Source organism: Ciona robusta, chromosome 9, assembly GCF_009617815.1.
Source record: "Ciona robusta chromosome 9, ASM961781v2".
Lineage (NCBI taxonomy): Eukaryota > Metazoa > Chordata > Ascidiacea > Phlebobranchia > Cionidae > Ciona > Ciona robusta.
This window is the reverse complement of record NC_143243.1, coordinates 6085783-6101308: the sequence shown is the minus strand read 5'-3', so window position 1 is coordinate 6101308 and position 15526 is coordinate 6085783. Positions and strand designations below refer to the sequence as shown.

General features: G+C 37.2%; 3 protein-coding genes and 1 non-coding gene across 7 annotated transcripts; 1 reads left to right on the top strand and 3 right to left on the bottom strand.

Moving 5' to 3' along the window:
- Nucleotides 1-379: 379 nt before the first annotated feature.
- On the bottom strand, nucleotides 380-516 carry LOC149731653 (U11 spliceosomal RNA). Its single transcript, XR_016385747.1, has one exon. It is a non-coding gene; the product is annotated as a U11 spliceosomal RNA (small nuclear RNA).
- Nucleotides 517-1477: 961 nt separating this feature from the next.
- LOC149731652 (outer dynein arm-docking complex subunit 4-like) lies at nucleotides 1478-6114 on the top strand. Of its 4 annotated transcripts, none has more exons than XM_089884536.1 (13): nucleotides 1478-1766; nucleotides 1862-2008; nucleotides 2173-2326; nucleotides 2497-2593; nucleotides 2766-2908; nucleotides 3206-3281; nucleotides 3670-3815; nucleotides 4006-4213; nucleotides 4464-4550; nucleotides 4746-4942; nucleotides 5476-5599; nucleotides 5708-5801; nucleotides 5959-6114. In XM_089884536.1, exons 1-13 carry the CDS (start codon nucleotides 1647-1649, stop codon nucleotides 5968-5970), a joined length of 1605 nt encoding a protein of 534 aa, XP_089740662.1. In that variant the 5' UTR covers nucleotides 1478-1646; the 3' UTR covers nucleotides 5971-6114. The 4 variants fall into 4 exon arrangements, with proteins under 4 accessions (XP_089740662.1, XP_089740661.1, XP_089740665.1 ...); XM_089884535.1 differs by having other exon boundaries at nucleotides 5708-5815; XM_089884539.1 differs by having other exon boundaries at nucleotides 1492-1766; nucleotides 1877-2008.
- A 1210-nt stretch (nucleotides 6115-7324) lies between these two features.
- On the bottom strand, nucleotides 7325-10531 carry LOC149731651 (uncharacterized). Its single transcript, XM_089884541.1, has 11 exons — nucleotides 10354-10531; nucleotides 10145-10294; nucleotides 9883-10056; nucleotides 9697-9819; nucleotides 9182-9334; nucleotides 8954-9115; nucleotides 8495-8695; nucleotides 8286-8441; nucleotides 8073-8228; nucleotides 7773-7928; nucleotides 7325-7602 (listed from the first exon to the last, which is right to left on the bottom strand). Exons 1-11 carry the CDS (start codon nucleotides 10400-10402, stop codon nucleotides 7508-7510), a joined length of 1575 nt encoding a protein of 524 aa, XP_089740667.1. The 5' UTR covers nucleotides 10403-10531; the 3' UTR covers nucleotides 7325-7507.
- A 1404-nt stretch (nucleotides 10532-11935) lies between these two features.
- On the bottom strand, nucleotides 11936-15204 carry LOC149731650 (uncharacterized). Its single transcript, XM_089884542.1, has 11 exons — nucleotides 15045-15204; nucleotides 14825-14971; nucleotides 14565-14747; nucleotides 14387-14494; nucleotides 14014-14163; nucleotides 13630-13797; nucleotides 13313-13504; nucleotides 12853-13017; nucleotides 12556-12708; nucleotides 12334-12468; nucleotides 11936-12253 (listed from the first exon to the last, which is right to left on the bottom strand). Exons 1-11 carry the CDS (start codon nucleotides 15112-15114, stop codon nucleotides 12162-12164), a joined length of 1563 nt encoding a protein of 520 aa, XP_089740668.1. The 5' UTR covers nucleotides 15115-15204; the 3' UTR covers nucleotides 11936-12161.
- Between the last annotated feature and the right edge of the window lie 322 nt (nucleotides 15205-15526).

The following is a 15526-nucleotide window of genomic DNA, read 5'->3' as shown; positions in this document are numbered from 1 at the left end:
GTCTATATAATAAACCTTCTTTTCAAGAAAAAAACATTGGAAAGAGGCATTTATATAAACTAAACCAACAACATGTTTTATTTTTACTGTCGTACAAACATACCAATTGCACGTAAAACTTTTTTTAATGTTAATCTAAATTGCAATATATTACTAACCTTGTTAAACCCTTTGACTACAGTAGCGAATATTAATTAAAGTTTAACAAACAGGACATAGCGGCACAAGGAATAGACAGTTGGTAATTGTTTAAAATGCGATCCGGATATTGTGTGCTACAGGTGTTCCTTTTGCAACATAGTAACCTACTATATTTAAAAAAGGCTTGTAAAAAAACTCCCACGGTCCGAAGAAACAAATAATTTAGATTTACAAAGAAACGGGCGTCGGTGCAAGCGGCAACCAACATCCACAAACTTACAAAAATGATACTTCCGGAATCTATTGATTGCGATTCCACACGAAACAGGCTGTTAAAGCCCGTAACATGCGCCAGTCACGACGGAAGCCCTTTTATCATCTTCAGCCATACTTTCGTTATTGAAACTACAAAATATTTTAATGTTTGTGGGGACTGTACCCAGTGCGTCTGATTTTCAAAAACTTAATTGTTACCCTTTTACAAACGAAAATTAATTTTACGTGGATACTTAAAGATGAGCAGCTTGATAGTTAATGATATTTTGCTTCAATTACTTTAGTTGCTAGTCGAGGCAATTCAATTATAAGAGGGTTTTGTAAGTGGCTCTTCAATAATATAGAACTGTATCGTAATGTTCAAACACACTTAAACAACTTTGTGAGTTATGTTATACAATCAGTAAATAAAGCAGCAGGATGTATAACTTTGGAACTTTACAAAGGGGAAAAGTGAAGAGAAGAAAATCTTCAATTACTGAGGAAACTATCCGAAGATTGGCTACGCCAAAAGTTCGTGAAATTCAACCGCGGCATATTAAGTTAGACGATACGGTGAAAAGTAAAAAGCAGACTTACGTGAGGCCGTTTACCGCACCTGTTTGTTGGAATAGCAGTGCTCAAAATGTTTCAAACGGCAAGAGAGCGGTGTCCGCATACTACGAGCCGCACGTTCGTAGGTACCAGGAAACGAATGCTACGAAATTCGATGCAAAGAAAGATAAAGCGTTTTTACAAATTCGTGGATTGGCGCGATTGAAACGTCTGCAGCTTCTATGCGAATCTGGGTTGGTGCAGGACGAAGTAGCGAAAGACATTCAAGAAGTTGTTGAAATCGATCATTTATTGGAGGCTCGTTCTGAAACATCAGAAAAAGTGGATTTTAACGATGAAGTTATACAAAACATTAGTGAAGGTAACTTATTGATAAATAACTTATTAGATTTCATTTAACTCCCAAATGTCAAAGAAATTAGCGCTAATACTATTATACTGTCCCCGATTCAATGAACAAAAACATATGTCTATGTTGTCGCTATAGTTACGTTACCAGCTGGAAACCAAAATGCCAGCAAAAAGTGTAATTCAATTTAGTAAAAGTTTTGCACTTTTTACCTAATTAAGACGTGTATTAAATTTCGTTGACCATTTTAATTAACTGGTTTGTGCAGAGCCGAGTGTATTTCATCTTTTTCTGTTGTAATTTGGTTGTGAACTTGTTTTAAACCATGTATGACGATGAAGATGGAGAAGATGGACCAAAGAGTTCATTCACAACTTATTTAGCTGAAGGCGACAAACTATATAACGCAGGAGAATATCAAAAGGCATTGGAAAGTTATACAACTGTAAGTTTTGCCTGATTTTAGCAGAGTGGGATGTGATGTATTTTACTATTTAATGTCGTCATTCTAAAACTATTCAGCCGTAGAACTAGAACTAGTGTTTGTTTGCGCAGGCACTGGAAATTGAGGCAAAGAGCGAGACCGGTTTGGTTGCCCGTTCTAAATGTTACTTACAAATTGGAGATGCACAAGCTGCGTTGCAAGATGCAGAAGCCTCACTTTCTGATAATAAAGAATTTCACAAGGTAATGTTTTTAATTACTTTAGCCAGTGCTCAGGAATCGGTTGACCAAACTGTCAGCTGTACATAAAAAACTGTAACTTGTATAAAGTCATACACAACTGATATAGAACAACTGCAATGGCCCGTTCATTTGGTAATAAATAATTCTCATATATTTTTTTGCAGGGTTTGTATCAGAAAGCAGAAGCATTGTACCAGATGGGAGACTTTGAATACGCACTTGTCTTTTACCATCGAGGCCATAAACTGAGACCAGAACTTCAGGAGTTCCGACTTGGTATCCAGAAAGCACAAGAAGCAATTGATAATTGTGTTGGAAGTATGTGGTGTTAGGCAGTTTAAATGAACACTCATAAAGTCATGATGTAAATTGTTTTTAAATATGACACATATCACTATCAGTGTTGAACAAATGACTTTTTTTGAAAAATGGTTTATTTTTAAAATAAATGTTACGCGGATTTGATAATCAACTTTATATTTTACCAGGTCCATCATCTGTTAAATTAGAGAACAAAGGAGATTTATCCTTCTTTAATAAAATGGATGAAGGAAAAGGGAAAGCAAAGCAAAGAGGGCAATACAGGTTAGTTTTTTATAATGTAAACAGAGATACGTTTTTTGTAATTTAAAATATATAGTTATGTACCAATTGTTAAGGACACTAAGAACCAAATTCTAAAAAATTATACATTTAAGTCTGTTTTTTATAATTTTGATGGATAAAAATTGTATTTATTGTAATTTCTTTATTTCAGGCCTCCACAAAAACCTGCAGCGATGAAAACAAACAGAGCACTTGGTAAAACGAGGGGTGGTACAAGCAGTAGGACTGCTAAAGCATTACTGGGTGAATTATATGCGGATAAAGAATATCTGGAAAAACTTCTTAAAGACGATGGTAGGTACTCTTGTGCTGTTATTGCTGCCCAGGCAACAAAACTAACTTTTAGTAAAAAAACATAAATTTTATCATACCAATGTTTGCTGTTTGCCAGAAAATAATTAAGTATGGCTGACGAAATATTAGTATAATAAATTTCACATTTTCTGCCAGTAGGTGGTCTTAACGAGTACGTATGTGCTACAACCCATTTTAATCAAAGAGTTATTCTTAATGTTGCTTATAGTTGTTATTAATGTTCCTGAGCAACAACTCGTCTGGCTTGTGTAGTTAATACTGTATTTCTTGCTACAGATCTGGTGAAGGGGAGTTCTGGTGGAATGAGTATTTACGATCTTGTTACTTCTGGTATAAACTACCTTGATACAAGGTTAGAAGGTTTTGGTCTAACTATATTCTGGTCTTTTAAGTGAGACTTCCTTTTTGTAGAATGAAATATGTTTTATTTAACTGTAGGTCACTCTGAGTGACATTATGTTTTAACACGCTAGTTTGAGATCAAAAATAGCTTGTACTTGTTATCATTGAGGACGACTATAAACATAACTGCATTTTAGCAATGTCACTCCGTATTTTGTTTTATATGAAAAAAAAACACCCATGGGGACACTAGTGTGCCTTGAACAATTCAAGTTTGCTATAAAACTTACCCTAATTAATCAACAATAATGTACAAAAAGTATATTAACAGTTACAGAAGCTAGCATACAGTATGCTGGTTTTAGTGTGACTAATGTAAAAACTCCATCAAATTTTAGAACCGAATTCTGGAGGCAGCAGAAACCCATGTACGCTCGCAAGCGTGACAGGCTCATGATGCAACAGAAGTGGTCGAATAGAAAGACAGATAGAATATCGGATCCAACAACATTTATACTTAAAAACTTGGAAGAAATAGATTCATGTAAATTTCAAGTTTTATTTGATTTGATTGTCCGCGGATTTTTATTTCTTTGTTTGTTATGTTGCATGTGTTTTTTTCTATTTGGGTTATATTGTTTTTAAGTGTTCACCAAAAACATATTTTCTTTATAACAAAAAAATAATGAATAATTTCTTAGATACAACATATTAAATATTACCCTAATTCTTAGATTTGGCCGAAGGAAAAGGTGCCGACAGTCTCTCACTTGCAGTGGCCACTTTACGCACAGTAAACCGACTTTCCGATAGTGAAATCCCCAACAAACCTGATGTTGTTGCCAATTTACACAGCTGTATTGGCAACGCACACCTTGAGTTGGGTCAAACTGATGAAGCTTTAGATCATCATCAGAAAGATTTGGAAATCTCAGAGAAACAGTAAGTCTATGTATTTAATGTATATATAGGTATATGTTGTTGCTGCCATGTAAACTATAGGCCTAAAAGAATTCCTTTGCCAATTTGTTTGTTGTTTGAGATCGATGTTTTTGTCTGTTAAAATGATTATACATCTCAAATTTATTACAAAATTGTAAAATTTGCAAGTGCATCTAAAACTAGTACTTACAAGACAGAAGAAAAACATTTTAACAATGTGACCACTAATTTTTGGTAATTCTATTTTTAGCAACTTCCAAGATGCTCGTTCCCGCGCGCTTGATAATCTAGGTCGAGTTTATGCAAGAGTTGGGAAGTTCCAGAAAGCCATTGACTGGTAATGTCGTTTTCACTTATGTTTTTTATATGGTTGACTTTTATGCCAACTTAATTACCAAAGAGCTTTCAAACATAAAAAAATAAAATTAAAAAAACAAGCTTTTGGGAAATTACTTTTCTACAAAATAAATGGCTGGCAAATATAACTATTGGTAATAAAATTTCATGGTATTACGCCTTCTCACTTCTGCAGCTGGCAAGAGAAGCTTCCACTCAGCAAATCAGCAGTTGAGAGAACTTGGCTTTTCCATGAAATCGGTCGATGTCATCTGGAGCTTGGTGAGAGCGAAAAAGCGCGAGATTTTGGTCTAAAGTCATTGCAGGAAGCTAAAGAGGCAGAGGATGACGTGTGGCAGTTAAATGCTGGAGTGCTGACTGCACAAGCTGAAGGTTGGAAACACTTTTCATTAATTCCTGTTTTGCAATTCTCTTTTTGTTGGTGGTTGTTTTTTCTTTTACTAACACTAACTTGCAGACAATTGTTTTTTTTTTGCTTCTTACTGCATAGCTGATTATGGATTACTGTTAAGTGTCTTGCCCAAGGACACACACCTCAAAATTTGAAGCAGCATAGGTTAAAAAATCTAGTAGCTTTTGGTTACGAAGGGACTAATGTAACCACTATGCCACAACACCAAGCACTGCTTTAAATATCTGAGATTCGGCACAGTGGTTTGATTGCCTGCCGATAGCTCAGAGGTTACAGATTTAAGTCCGACCCCAGGTCAGCTTACACCCCAGGTCAACTTACACAAATGAGCTCTGGCTTGTGTCAATTTGTCAGCCGAGTGACCCATAAGCAAAATACAGTATTAAATAGAACAACTGTGTTATAACAATTGCCAATGCCTTGCCAAGCAAGGATAATAAGGTTGTATTTATTAAATTGAGTAACTTTCTATTCCTTTACTTATATATTTCAGTAAAGCTTGGTGAATACGAGAAAGCTTTAGAATCTTTCCAACAATCACTTGAGACAGCCAAGTTGCAAGGTGATGATGGGGCGGAAGGTGCTATCACTAAAGCTATCGAAGATGTGAAGAATAAGTAAGTGCGATGTGTTTTGTAAGTATCAATAGAATTATAAATGCAATTGTTCTAGTTATAATTTGGACATACAGGTTAAAAGGCAAAAGTACATTTTTTTGTTTTTAGGATTGAGAAACAGAAAGAAAGTGAGCAAACCAGTGAAGCGGAACCATTGAAGGAGGAAGAAGAGACGGAGCAGGAGGAGCAGCAAGAGGAGGAGGTAAACTTTGGCTGGTAACTATTTAATTTTTAAATTACCAGTAAACTCTTAATTTACTTAAGTTCTTTTTATTATGTAAAATAGTTGTTTTTTTTAGCAACTTGTATCATACAAATTTTATGGATGTTACGATTGCACATTCTTTTTTTTGTTTCAGAACAAAGAATAGTTCACAAGATGATGGCACTTTATGTTTCTGCTATATGCTCACATAATATCTATTCAAATTTGTTAGTTGTGATTTTATATTCGTGCTCATGTTTTACGTGAGATCGCCAACTGTAAATTTATCAGTAAACGCGTTGGATTGAAATGTGTTGGTATTTTGGCGTGTCCGAGACGAAATGTTGGGCGCCTTAAACAAGTTTTAAGACAGCTTTGTCGAGTGGCTTTTTATGTTTGGAGGGCCACCGATTTTGATCAAGATAAATCCAGTGTGTAAGTTAACAGAAGAGTTTTAATATACTCGCATGCCTTCTGAGCAATTGTGTTGCAGAAAGTTAAGAATTCGTTCGTATTAGAAAGAGTTGTTTTTTACAATAAGTAACATTTTACTTGAATATTTCGTACAGTTTGATTTTATCTTATAAAACTAGTTTTAGTTTTTCTAAAAAACTGAGACATAAACATGAGGGAAATAGGGCAGGGGAAATATGACCTTAATTTGGGATAAAAACAACAACAAAATATCGGTTTAACGTTATATATATAAAGTTTACATGGCAAAGAAACTAGCACAGCCGGTTAAACTCGATAGGTTAACTATAAGTTGCAGAATACTGTTAATGTAAATATATTTTAACTTGGTGTCCCATCTTCCCCCACATTGTAGTTTTGTATGTTTTATTGCCAAACTTTGAAAGGTTTGCTTTTAATTCAAAAATTATACCTCCGAGGTTATTCGAATATAATATACTGATATAATAACACGATAATATATGGTAAATATATTCGAAACTCAGTCATTTGCACTTGGAGATAATTTATGAAAAGTGGCGTATGCGAAAAACAGTGTAGCAACACCCAATTTGTAGCAAAAGTGTAAACTTTTTTAATAGTTATTACCAGAGTCGGTATATAAACAAGTATTTTCATTTTGGAAATATTGGGCAATATGTGCTTAAGTGTTCCATCTTTCCCCACTCTACTATATATAAATCTACCGCAAACAGTAAACAAAAACAATACAACCAAAGAAAGTATACATTCATAAAGAAACACTCTTCTTGAATAAACCATGAGAAACATGATTGAGCCACCAAAGACGTTTGTTAAGCAAATAAAAGACAAAACACACCGTACCCTTAATTACGCGACGTTCCACTTTATTGTTCGTTGTATTTTATGCGCTGTGCTTTGATAATGCTGTAATTTTACCCACGCAACTCGATAACAAAGGGCTGGGAAACGAACTAAGTGTTCCAATATTTTGCTCACAGAAAATGTTTACACCGAGAATTGCGACGAAACATAGTATGTAGAGTTTAGCAGCAACCTAATATACTGTTCAGACAACAAGCCAATGCGAATCAAGCCGTGTATTAAATCGTTGCAAAATGCAAGTCACACGCACACGGTAGATCACGCTACCACAGTGTTATATAGAACAAATGTCTTTGTAAAAAGCAAGGCATATTTTTCGATTTTTTTAACTCAGTGGGACTATGAAAATTATTAGAAGGCGGAATGCAAACTACTTTTTGGATTTAATACAAATATTGATAGATGAAGCCGAGAATGCTTGGTACCAGCAATGCACTCACGCCTTGAAGACGAACGGATCCGCTTAGTAATGGTAGACCTGGAATAAAATAGAGTATTGTCACTTTTTGGGACAAACCAATAAACTAAACTCGACTTGGTCTGCTATGTGAACATTGCATTGAGTACAATAAGATTCGAATGAGGGAGACACAAAAAAACTACGCGGCAAAATGGTTTCATTTTAAACGGACAAAGATTTATCGTTACCTTGGTTGCAATTGTCGGTGGTGCAAGTAACGTTACATTGACGCACAGTAGTTGCCCCAGTAATGGTGGAGCCTGTTGATATTTGAGAACAGCCCGTACCTATATCATACCAACTGCAACTACGAATCGCACCTTTGTAGTAACCACTTGCAAATACTGCGGAAATAACAAGACATAAGTTAGAGAACGAATGGCAGAAGCCAGTTTTGCAATACCACATTGCACTTTATCAAAGTTTGACCTTATATTTGAGCCCACTGAAACAAGATTTTAAAAAATGGAAACAATCGAAATATATACCTGGCCTGGTTGCATGAAAAGATCCAGCCGCGTGGAAACAACGGTCCAGGTAAGGAGCAAAGCATGGTGTTGCCAAAGGCGGGTGTTCAAGACAAGAGTCGTATTGTGGTGGTGTCCCAGGTGGTGTAGAGCACTGCGTGCATATTGGTCTAGCAGCTGTAAAATTCAAAAATGCTACCATGTGTACGATGGAAAGGTTTTAGATTAACTTACGCCATCTGTAGTTGCAGCCTTCGGTTTGACAAGACTCTTGGCAGACGACGCGGTTCAGGCCAGTCCCGGTGATGGTGGTGGAAGTACAAGCTTTTGTCACTGCTGCTGTGGCACAACCACGGTACACACTTTCCAGTTGGTAAGCGGGCGATGCATCTAGTATTGGTATGTATGATAGGAAAGAATTTTAAAATCAATCTGAAACATACCCATGTAGCTTAGATCCTCTCTGTTGGCAATAAGATAGGTAGAATTCATAAAGCAATGTGTGGTCCCAACCGGACAGAGCTCCCTTGTCATCGATGTAGCTGTCGTTGATGTGAATGAGTTACATATTCCTGTTCCTGTTGGATCGGAGCAAACAACGCAATACATGGCTTTCGACTCCGTGCCAGTAATGAGACCGTCAGCTGCAAAGTGATTTTCGTTGCTTCAATATTTGTGAAGCAAAAGGAGGTATAGTAGGGTGGGGAAAGATGGGACACCTTCAGCACATAATATCCAAATATCCTGATCGTGTTTTAAACAATTACCGACGGTTTATGGGATTCGTGAAAATACTGTTATATATTTCCTTGATTGTTCTTTGTTTACTACCAAATGGGACGGGAAAATAGAAGGAAAAGGTGTCCCATCTTCCCCCATTCCACCATATAACTTTTACTTACGTGTTCCAGTATTGCAACCGGCAGTATTACAAGTCGAAACGCAAGTGTACTCGTGGTGATTGGTGAACCTTGAATCCAATAAACTGGTGAACGTGCATTGGTCTGGTGTCCGCTGTACATTTCCGCAGCCCCTCGTGATCACAGTTCGAACAATGCTTCCAGCTGTAATAAATAGCAAAAATCGAAGTTTAGCAACGTTAACAACTCATAAATAGTGTACACACTCACCGGCGTCAATGGTTAATGTTCTCGAGGTCTGACAGTAAGCTGAAGACTTGACGTCATTTGGACAAGCGTTCGCAGTCGTCGCCGCAGCACAGCCCGAATCCGTGACACTGTTGCATTGAACACAAAAGAGAATGGCAGGAGTGACAGCGGTGGCTGCAAAACAAAATGAAGGAAGATATACGTTAGTTTAATTTGAAGAACCATATAGGGCAGTTTTATTTGATATACCCAGCATAAATAGACCTGTCTTTATAGTTGGCTGGGGAAAGATGGGGCACCTTTTTATTATATTTTCTCATCCCATTTGGTAGTAAACCAAGAACAATCAAATAATTATAAAATCGTATCCTTACGATGAATTATAAAACCGTGTCCTCACATTCCGATAGACCGTTGTTAATTGTTTGAAACATGATCAGGATAATTGAATAATATGTGATAAAAGTGTCCCATTTCCCCCCCCCCCTACTATGTTTAAATATTCTATTTATTTATTTTAAAATATCTTTTCTGACCTGCTGTTTGACATTCTGTTCCAGAGAACCCAGTGTTGCAGACACAGTTGCCGGTGAAGAAGTTACAATATCCTTGACTTGAAGCTCTGTTGCAGTCGTTCGTGCCACATCTTGACAATCCGCCTAAGAATGTGAATAATTAAATAAATATCAAAATGGGAAAACTGTCTTTTTGATCCTACTTACTTGTTGTAACGGTGTTGCAGTTATCAGTGGTACAAGGGTAGTTGCAACTAGTACCGTCCACATAGTTTGCTAAAGATGAGGTAACGCAATCTGGACCGGTTGGGTTGGATGTGGTGGTAGAATCGTAGTCCGAAGTTGGATCCGCACATCCTCGAGTGGCACTCAAAACCAGGCCTTTTAAAATTAAATTCAGATTAAATTAAAGATGTTTCTAATAACACGACCACCCATTGAACGAGTTTGTATACGAAATGTTGCTTACCGTCTTGGATCATAAAATTAGAGAAGCAATAAGTTTGGGCTGCCGTGCAAGTGACATCAGTAACTCCTGCGCCATTTCCTGCATAGCAGTTGTTGTTGCCACCCACCAAAGTCGAGAACTGTCCCTGACTGCACGTTTTGCACACAAGACCTGAAAAGTACATAATGTTTAATATAAACTAAAACCTTCACATAGGCCAATATACGTACCTTGGCAAGAAGAAACCGCCAAGGCGGCAATCAGTAAAATCTGCAGCATCTTCTTAAGATCGCTTTTATTATTTTTATAAGTTGACTACACTTGAGCAATAAATTCCGATGTGACTACGAGCTGACGTGGGCACCCTTTATATAACAAACCCCCACTTAAATATTTAACCCTAATCAATAGATCCCGCTGTTGCTCAGCACACTCGCGGTTTCCATAGCACCATTGTTGAATTGAAAAAAAAGACTGACACGGACCACCGGTCATGTTATTCTCTTTTTGAAACAGAAACTTTTTGTTCGTCATTATAAGTCAACAGTTTTTTTGCGGCTCGGTTCAGAGCAGCACATATGCTTTATTTTCGTCCTAAGAAAACTTACTATTTATAAAAAGTAAAATTATTATTAAGACATGCGAACATGTCGCATTTATATTGAACAAACAATCCCGTTTAATTCTGTTTTTTTTTATGTTTTTTTTTTATTTTAATTTTCATCGATCTGTAAACTTCTATTTTTCATTCTTGGTACAGTAAAGTGGGGGAAGGTGGGACACATTAAACACAGAATATACAAATATATCCTGACCGTGTTAAACAATTAACAACGGTCTATGGGAGAAGATACGGTTTTACAATTATTTGAATTTTCTTTGTTTAATACTAAATGTGACGAGAAAATAAAATGATAAGGTGTCCCATCTTCCCTTACCTCACTATATATTATAAGATTAGTTTTGGTTTGATGATTTTGACATCAGTCAAAAACTATAATAGTTAACATTGTATTAACGTTATTATCCAGGTTATCGTTTGCTCGCTTCTAGTGAACGTATTCAACAGCTATTTAATCTGGTCAAATAAATTTTGGTAGTCTACGATAAACCGTTTTCTTTAAAACAATGCCACTGCCAAGCCAGTTGAGAAGCACAGTTCATTATCCACACATAACCTGCATATAGAAATGGGTATAGTGTTTTTATGGGAGAGAATTTTGTCTGGTCAGTTATAAACATTACAGAACCGAACGGGCTACCTATAGGTATATTTAAAAAGATTCGAGTTTTGACCCGGTATGTCAAAATATTTTCGCAAAATTTGGGGACTTCTACAAGCGTAAATGTTTGTGCTTTGACTCGATCTTTCTTGCAACGCCCCATAGCCATTGTAGTTACAACACCATGGCAACGGTCGGTATTTACCTTTCAAACAGGATAAGACGTTGCTCCACAAACATAAAAGACGAAACCTAAAACTGGAAACCACCGACGCAGAATAGCTATTTGAATTACGGTTACTATATTGTTATCTTTTGTTCCAGCACTGAACAAAATGGGTAGCCAATAGCAACAGCACACCGCTGCTATCCGTGCGCAAGAGAATAGTTTGATCGATTTTCGTGTCTTTTCTTTGTTTCGCTTACATTCCTGGTTGGACATTCGTTCGTGTGGAATGAAAGAAGATTAGCATTTCATTTCTACATTTTAGAACGAAATGCGCGAACACGTTGCCGCATTTTTCAATCCAAAAAGTGACACATTGCGTTTTGTACACCTCTAGCACATTGTTCTACAACGAACTATCCATTTTTAAACCAATGCTCGAAATTGTTTTATTAATTAGTATCAGATTGCGCCGCGCACCATTCGTAACATGTATAACATGGTTACTCACAGGCACGCAGCGTTAAGACAGCAACCGATACCAAACCTTTATAACATTTCTACGTGTCTACATACAAAAAAATGCATACGCTACTGTCGGTAAAATAACAAAACTATTATCAATACAGAACGCATGCTTACAAACGTATTATACTAGAATGAATTGAACTAGAGCATTCAGTAGGAAAGGCATGACGATAACAAGCATTCCTTGGATCGGCCTATTGGAACCATTGAAACCTGCAAGGACAGATTTAGGGGTATATCTATATTGGTTTGTAACGATATTACGGATAATTAAGAACAGCAAATGGCTTTACCTTGGTTGCAGCCGTCAGTGGTGCAAGTGTAGTTGCAGTTTAGAAGAGTTGCCCCTCCAACTACGCTCGGTGTACACACATTACCAACAGTGACATCGCTACAGCTTCTTGTCATGTGACGAGTGTGGCCTCTTACTGTAGCAAAGGAACGTTTTAGTTTTAGACTTATAATGAAATGCATTTTGAAACTACGGCTTATTTGGCCTTGTATCAAATACTCACAAACGGATCTCTGACGGTCAATAGAGACACACATGCCTTGGTATGGGAATTGGCAGCTTGTGGGTTCCGGTGGGTTGTTAAGACAGCTATCGTAACCGTCTTTTATGTCTGTGGCAAAATCGGACGAACATTGTGTGCATATGGGACGAGCAGCTGTAAAAAAAACAAAATGTATTAAAGTTGTGAAACTAAACCACAATAAAGCAAGCCAAACTGTATTCAAATAAAAACGTATTGTTTATTTCTAATGTTGCTACTGGATTTAAAAATAATACTAAAAAATGACGGCCGACTTACGCCAGCCAGTGTTGCAACCGTCCGTCTGACAAGTTTCGGTACAAGTCACTTTCTTAGCGTTTAGGAGTCCCACAGATTCCGATGTACAGGCAGCAGTTACAGGTGTGGACGCGCAGCCTCTTACAACACTTCTCAGTTCGTAACCTGGACTAGTACCTTGGACACCTAACAATAACAAGATCAACTATGTTTCACGATTAAAACAAATCAAGTATGGTTGACAGGCTTATAGATCCTTATTTGTAAACTTTCATAAAATGTACATACTTGGTAGCAAACGCGTCCCCCGGCACGTTTTTTGTTCTCATTATAAGAGGGGTGTATAGGAAAGTAAGACCATTTATCATAATAGATAGTGCTCTATAGCATATATACTTGTTGTGAACGTTATTATGCTGGACGTACCGCCTGGGTAGTTCATATACTTTGTAGAATCAATGTTTATTAAAAGTTGTTCTACCGTAAGTGTAGCTTCGATCAACTCTGTCCGATATGTAATATTCTACTGTTGAAATACAGTGGGTGCTGCCAGTGGGACACTGTGTTCTTGTAACTTTGGTGGCGCATGCTGAAGCAGGGTTTGCACTGTCCAAATTCACATCCTCGCACTGAACACAGTAAATGTTTCTTGCTGCTGTGTGTTTCCCATCCGCTGCAAAATTTCATCACTTAGATAGGCCTATAGCCTATACTATTACTATAAGACTTTAGACTTTAACGGCCGCTATAACCGACATATTCTTTCTCATTTTATTAAACAGAACAACAGTTTCTTACGTATCACAGTGTTACAATTGCTCCCTTCGCATGTGTTGGTACAAGTTAGTTCCGTGAAACCCGCGTTACGAAGCTGCGGATCAAAGGGAGAAGTAAACGTGCATTCGTCCTGCCTTTGAGGTGTTCTGGTACAACCCCTTACAACTACAGTTTCCTTGAGCGCGTCATCTAAAATGGAAACATAAAAAATATTTATATTTAAAAAAAACTACCTATTACTGATGTACATATATTAAATCATATTCAAATCCACTTGTTTCAGTATATAGCTTTAATTACACGCACATATACATGACATATACATGACTTGCAAGCAGGTTATGTTTCCCTAACTTTCTTTAAAAAATAGATAAATGTGTATCTTATAAAATAAAACATGCGCACCCCTGTCATATGTTTCGATCTTGCTTGTATAACAGTATTTCTGCCCGGCAGCTGTTGACAGTGGGCACTGGGTAGCGGAAGTGGCACTTTCACAACCTGTATCTGTCAGTCCGTTACACTGGATGCAGCTTATATATGTTGGAGTTGTTGCTGTAAAGCAAAAATATCTTCGTTACTACACGCGCATATTAAAGTTCACCATATATGATTTCTTCATTAAAACACGGAAGACCGTCGTTCCTATGAAGGAGCTATCGTTTAACTCGTATATACAAAAAGCAGTCAAAACTTCGTAGAAGACAAAAATACCCCTAGATTAGCTGTTTTATATGTATTTTGGTAGGGATACAACAAATAATTAAGCTTTCCCTACATGTTGAGCAGTCGGTTCCTGAGAAGCCGGGTCGACAGACGCAGGACCCAGAAAAGTAATCGCAAACACCTCCGTTTGTGCAATTCACCGTGCAAGTTTGTAAGCCGACTGTAAAACAAAAAAGTTATATATATTATAGTAAATCTTGAAATGAACCAACACCATAACTACACCATACTTGTGCTGATTGTGTTGCAGTTGTTTGAGTTGCATGAATGGTAGCAGGTTGTTGTATCTACTGGGATAATACCATTATTGGCCAGGATTGCCGTGCATTGGGTTGCCGGTGGTACACTGGTTGTAAAAGCGTCGTGGTCATTTGCAGGGTCCGTGCATCTTCTTTCAATTGATGTGACAACACCTGTGCGACGATTCGAAAAATATCGTTTATTTTGATTCACTGACAATACAGCATTTAAGGTAAGAAGTATACGGTACCATCAGTGATATTAAATTGCGATCGGCAGTAGAATCCCAATGTGCATGGCAAACTTGTAAAACCATTTGCCACGGAATTGAAGCAGTTGTTTGTGCTTGTACTTGACGCAGCGTTGAACGTGCTCGCCAAACACGAGTAGCAACTTACTGCAATGTAAGTAATGTTCCAGTGATGTATATATTTCATGTGTTTTACGTACAGATGGGTAACAATACTTACTTGCCTGCCCGTACACATCAGTGGAGTAACTGAGCAGGCAAAATCCGACCAGAAATAGTTTAAGAAACATGCTTGAATCTTTTATTGATTTTACGCGATACCTCACAGTACCTTTGCAATCTGAAAGAAAATCATTTTAAAATTAAAGTTTTTTTTTTTTTAAATGAGTTTCACATAATTAACAAAAACTATGTGCTGTTAACCAGCCTACCACAACTGCTTAACCCTAATGTGTTATCTGTCCTCTCGTGTTATCGCTCTTATACCCACGAATCATGTCGCCTTAGCAACCCCCAGACTTGGGGTAAGGGTCTTCTGCTGTAACCATGGATGAGTAACCGCATTTTTTGATAAGAATATTGTGTTTAACCTTTCAATAAGGGTTGCTAAGAATCACTACCCGCTGCAATTAACGTTTTCGCAAGGTACAAAGGGTTACGAATTATTCTAGCGGAATTCACCCGAATCAAAGTATTGTACAA

Coding starts and splice junctions, on each gene's coding strand:
- LOC149731652 (XM_089884535.1), top strand. CDS start 1,647: ATGTATGACGATGAAGATGGAGAAGATGGACCAAAGAGTTCATTCACA. Junction 2,009..2,172: donor ATAATAAAGAATTTCACAAG/GTAATGTTTTTA, acceptor ATTTTTTTGCAG/GGTTTGTATCAGAAAGCAGA. Junction 4,214..4,463: donor TTGGAAATCTCAGAGAAACA/GTAAGTCTATGT, acceptor TTCTATTTTTAG/CAACTTCCAAGATGCTCGTT.
- LOC149731651 (XM_089884541.1), bottom strand. CDS start 10,402: ATGCTGCAGATTTTACTGATTGCCGCCTTGGCGGTTTCTTCTTGCCAA. Junction 8,696..8,953: donor CGGTTGCAATACTGGAACAC/GTAAGTAAAAGT, acceptor ATCACTTTGCAG/CTGACGGTCTCATTACTGGC. Junction 8,442..8,494: donor AGAGGATCTAAGCTACATGG/GTATGTTTCAGA, acceptor TACCAATACTAG/ATGCATCGCCCGCTTACCAA.
- LOC149731650 (XM_089884542.1), bottom strand. CDS start 15,114: ATGTTTCTTAAACTATTTCTGGTCGGATTTTGCCTGCTCAGTTACTCC. Junction 14,164..14,386: donor AGGAACCGACTGCTCAACAT/GTAGGGAAAGCT, acceptor TTTGCTTTACAG/CAACAACTCCAACATATATA. Junction 12,469..12,555: donor TGACCGTCAGAGATCCGTTT/GTGAGTATTTGA, acceptor CCTTTGCTACAG/TAAGAGGCCACACTCGTCAC.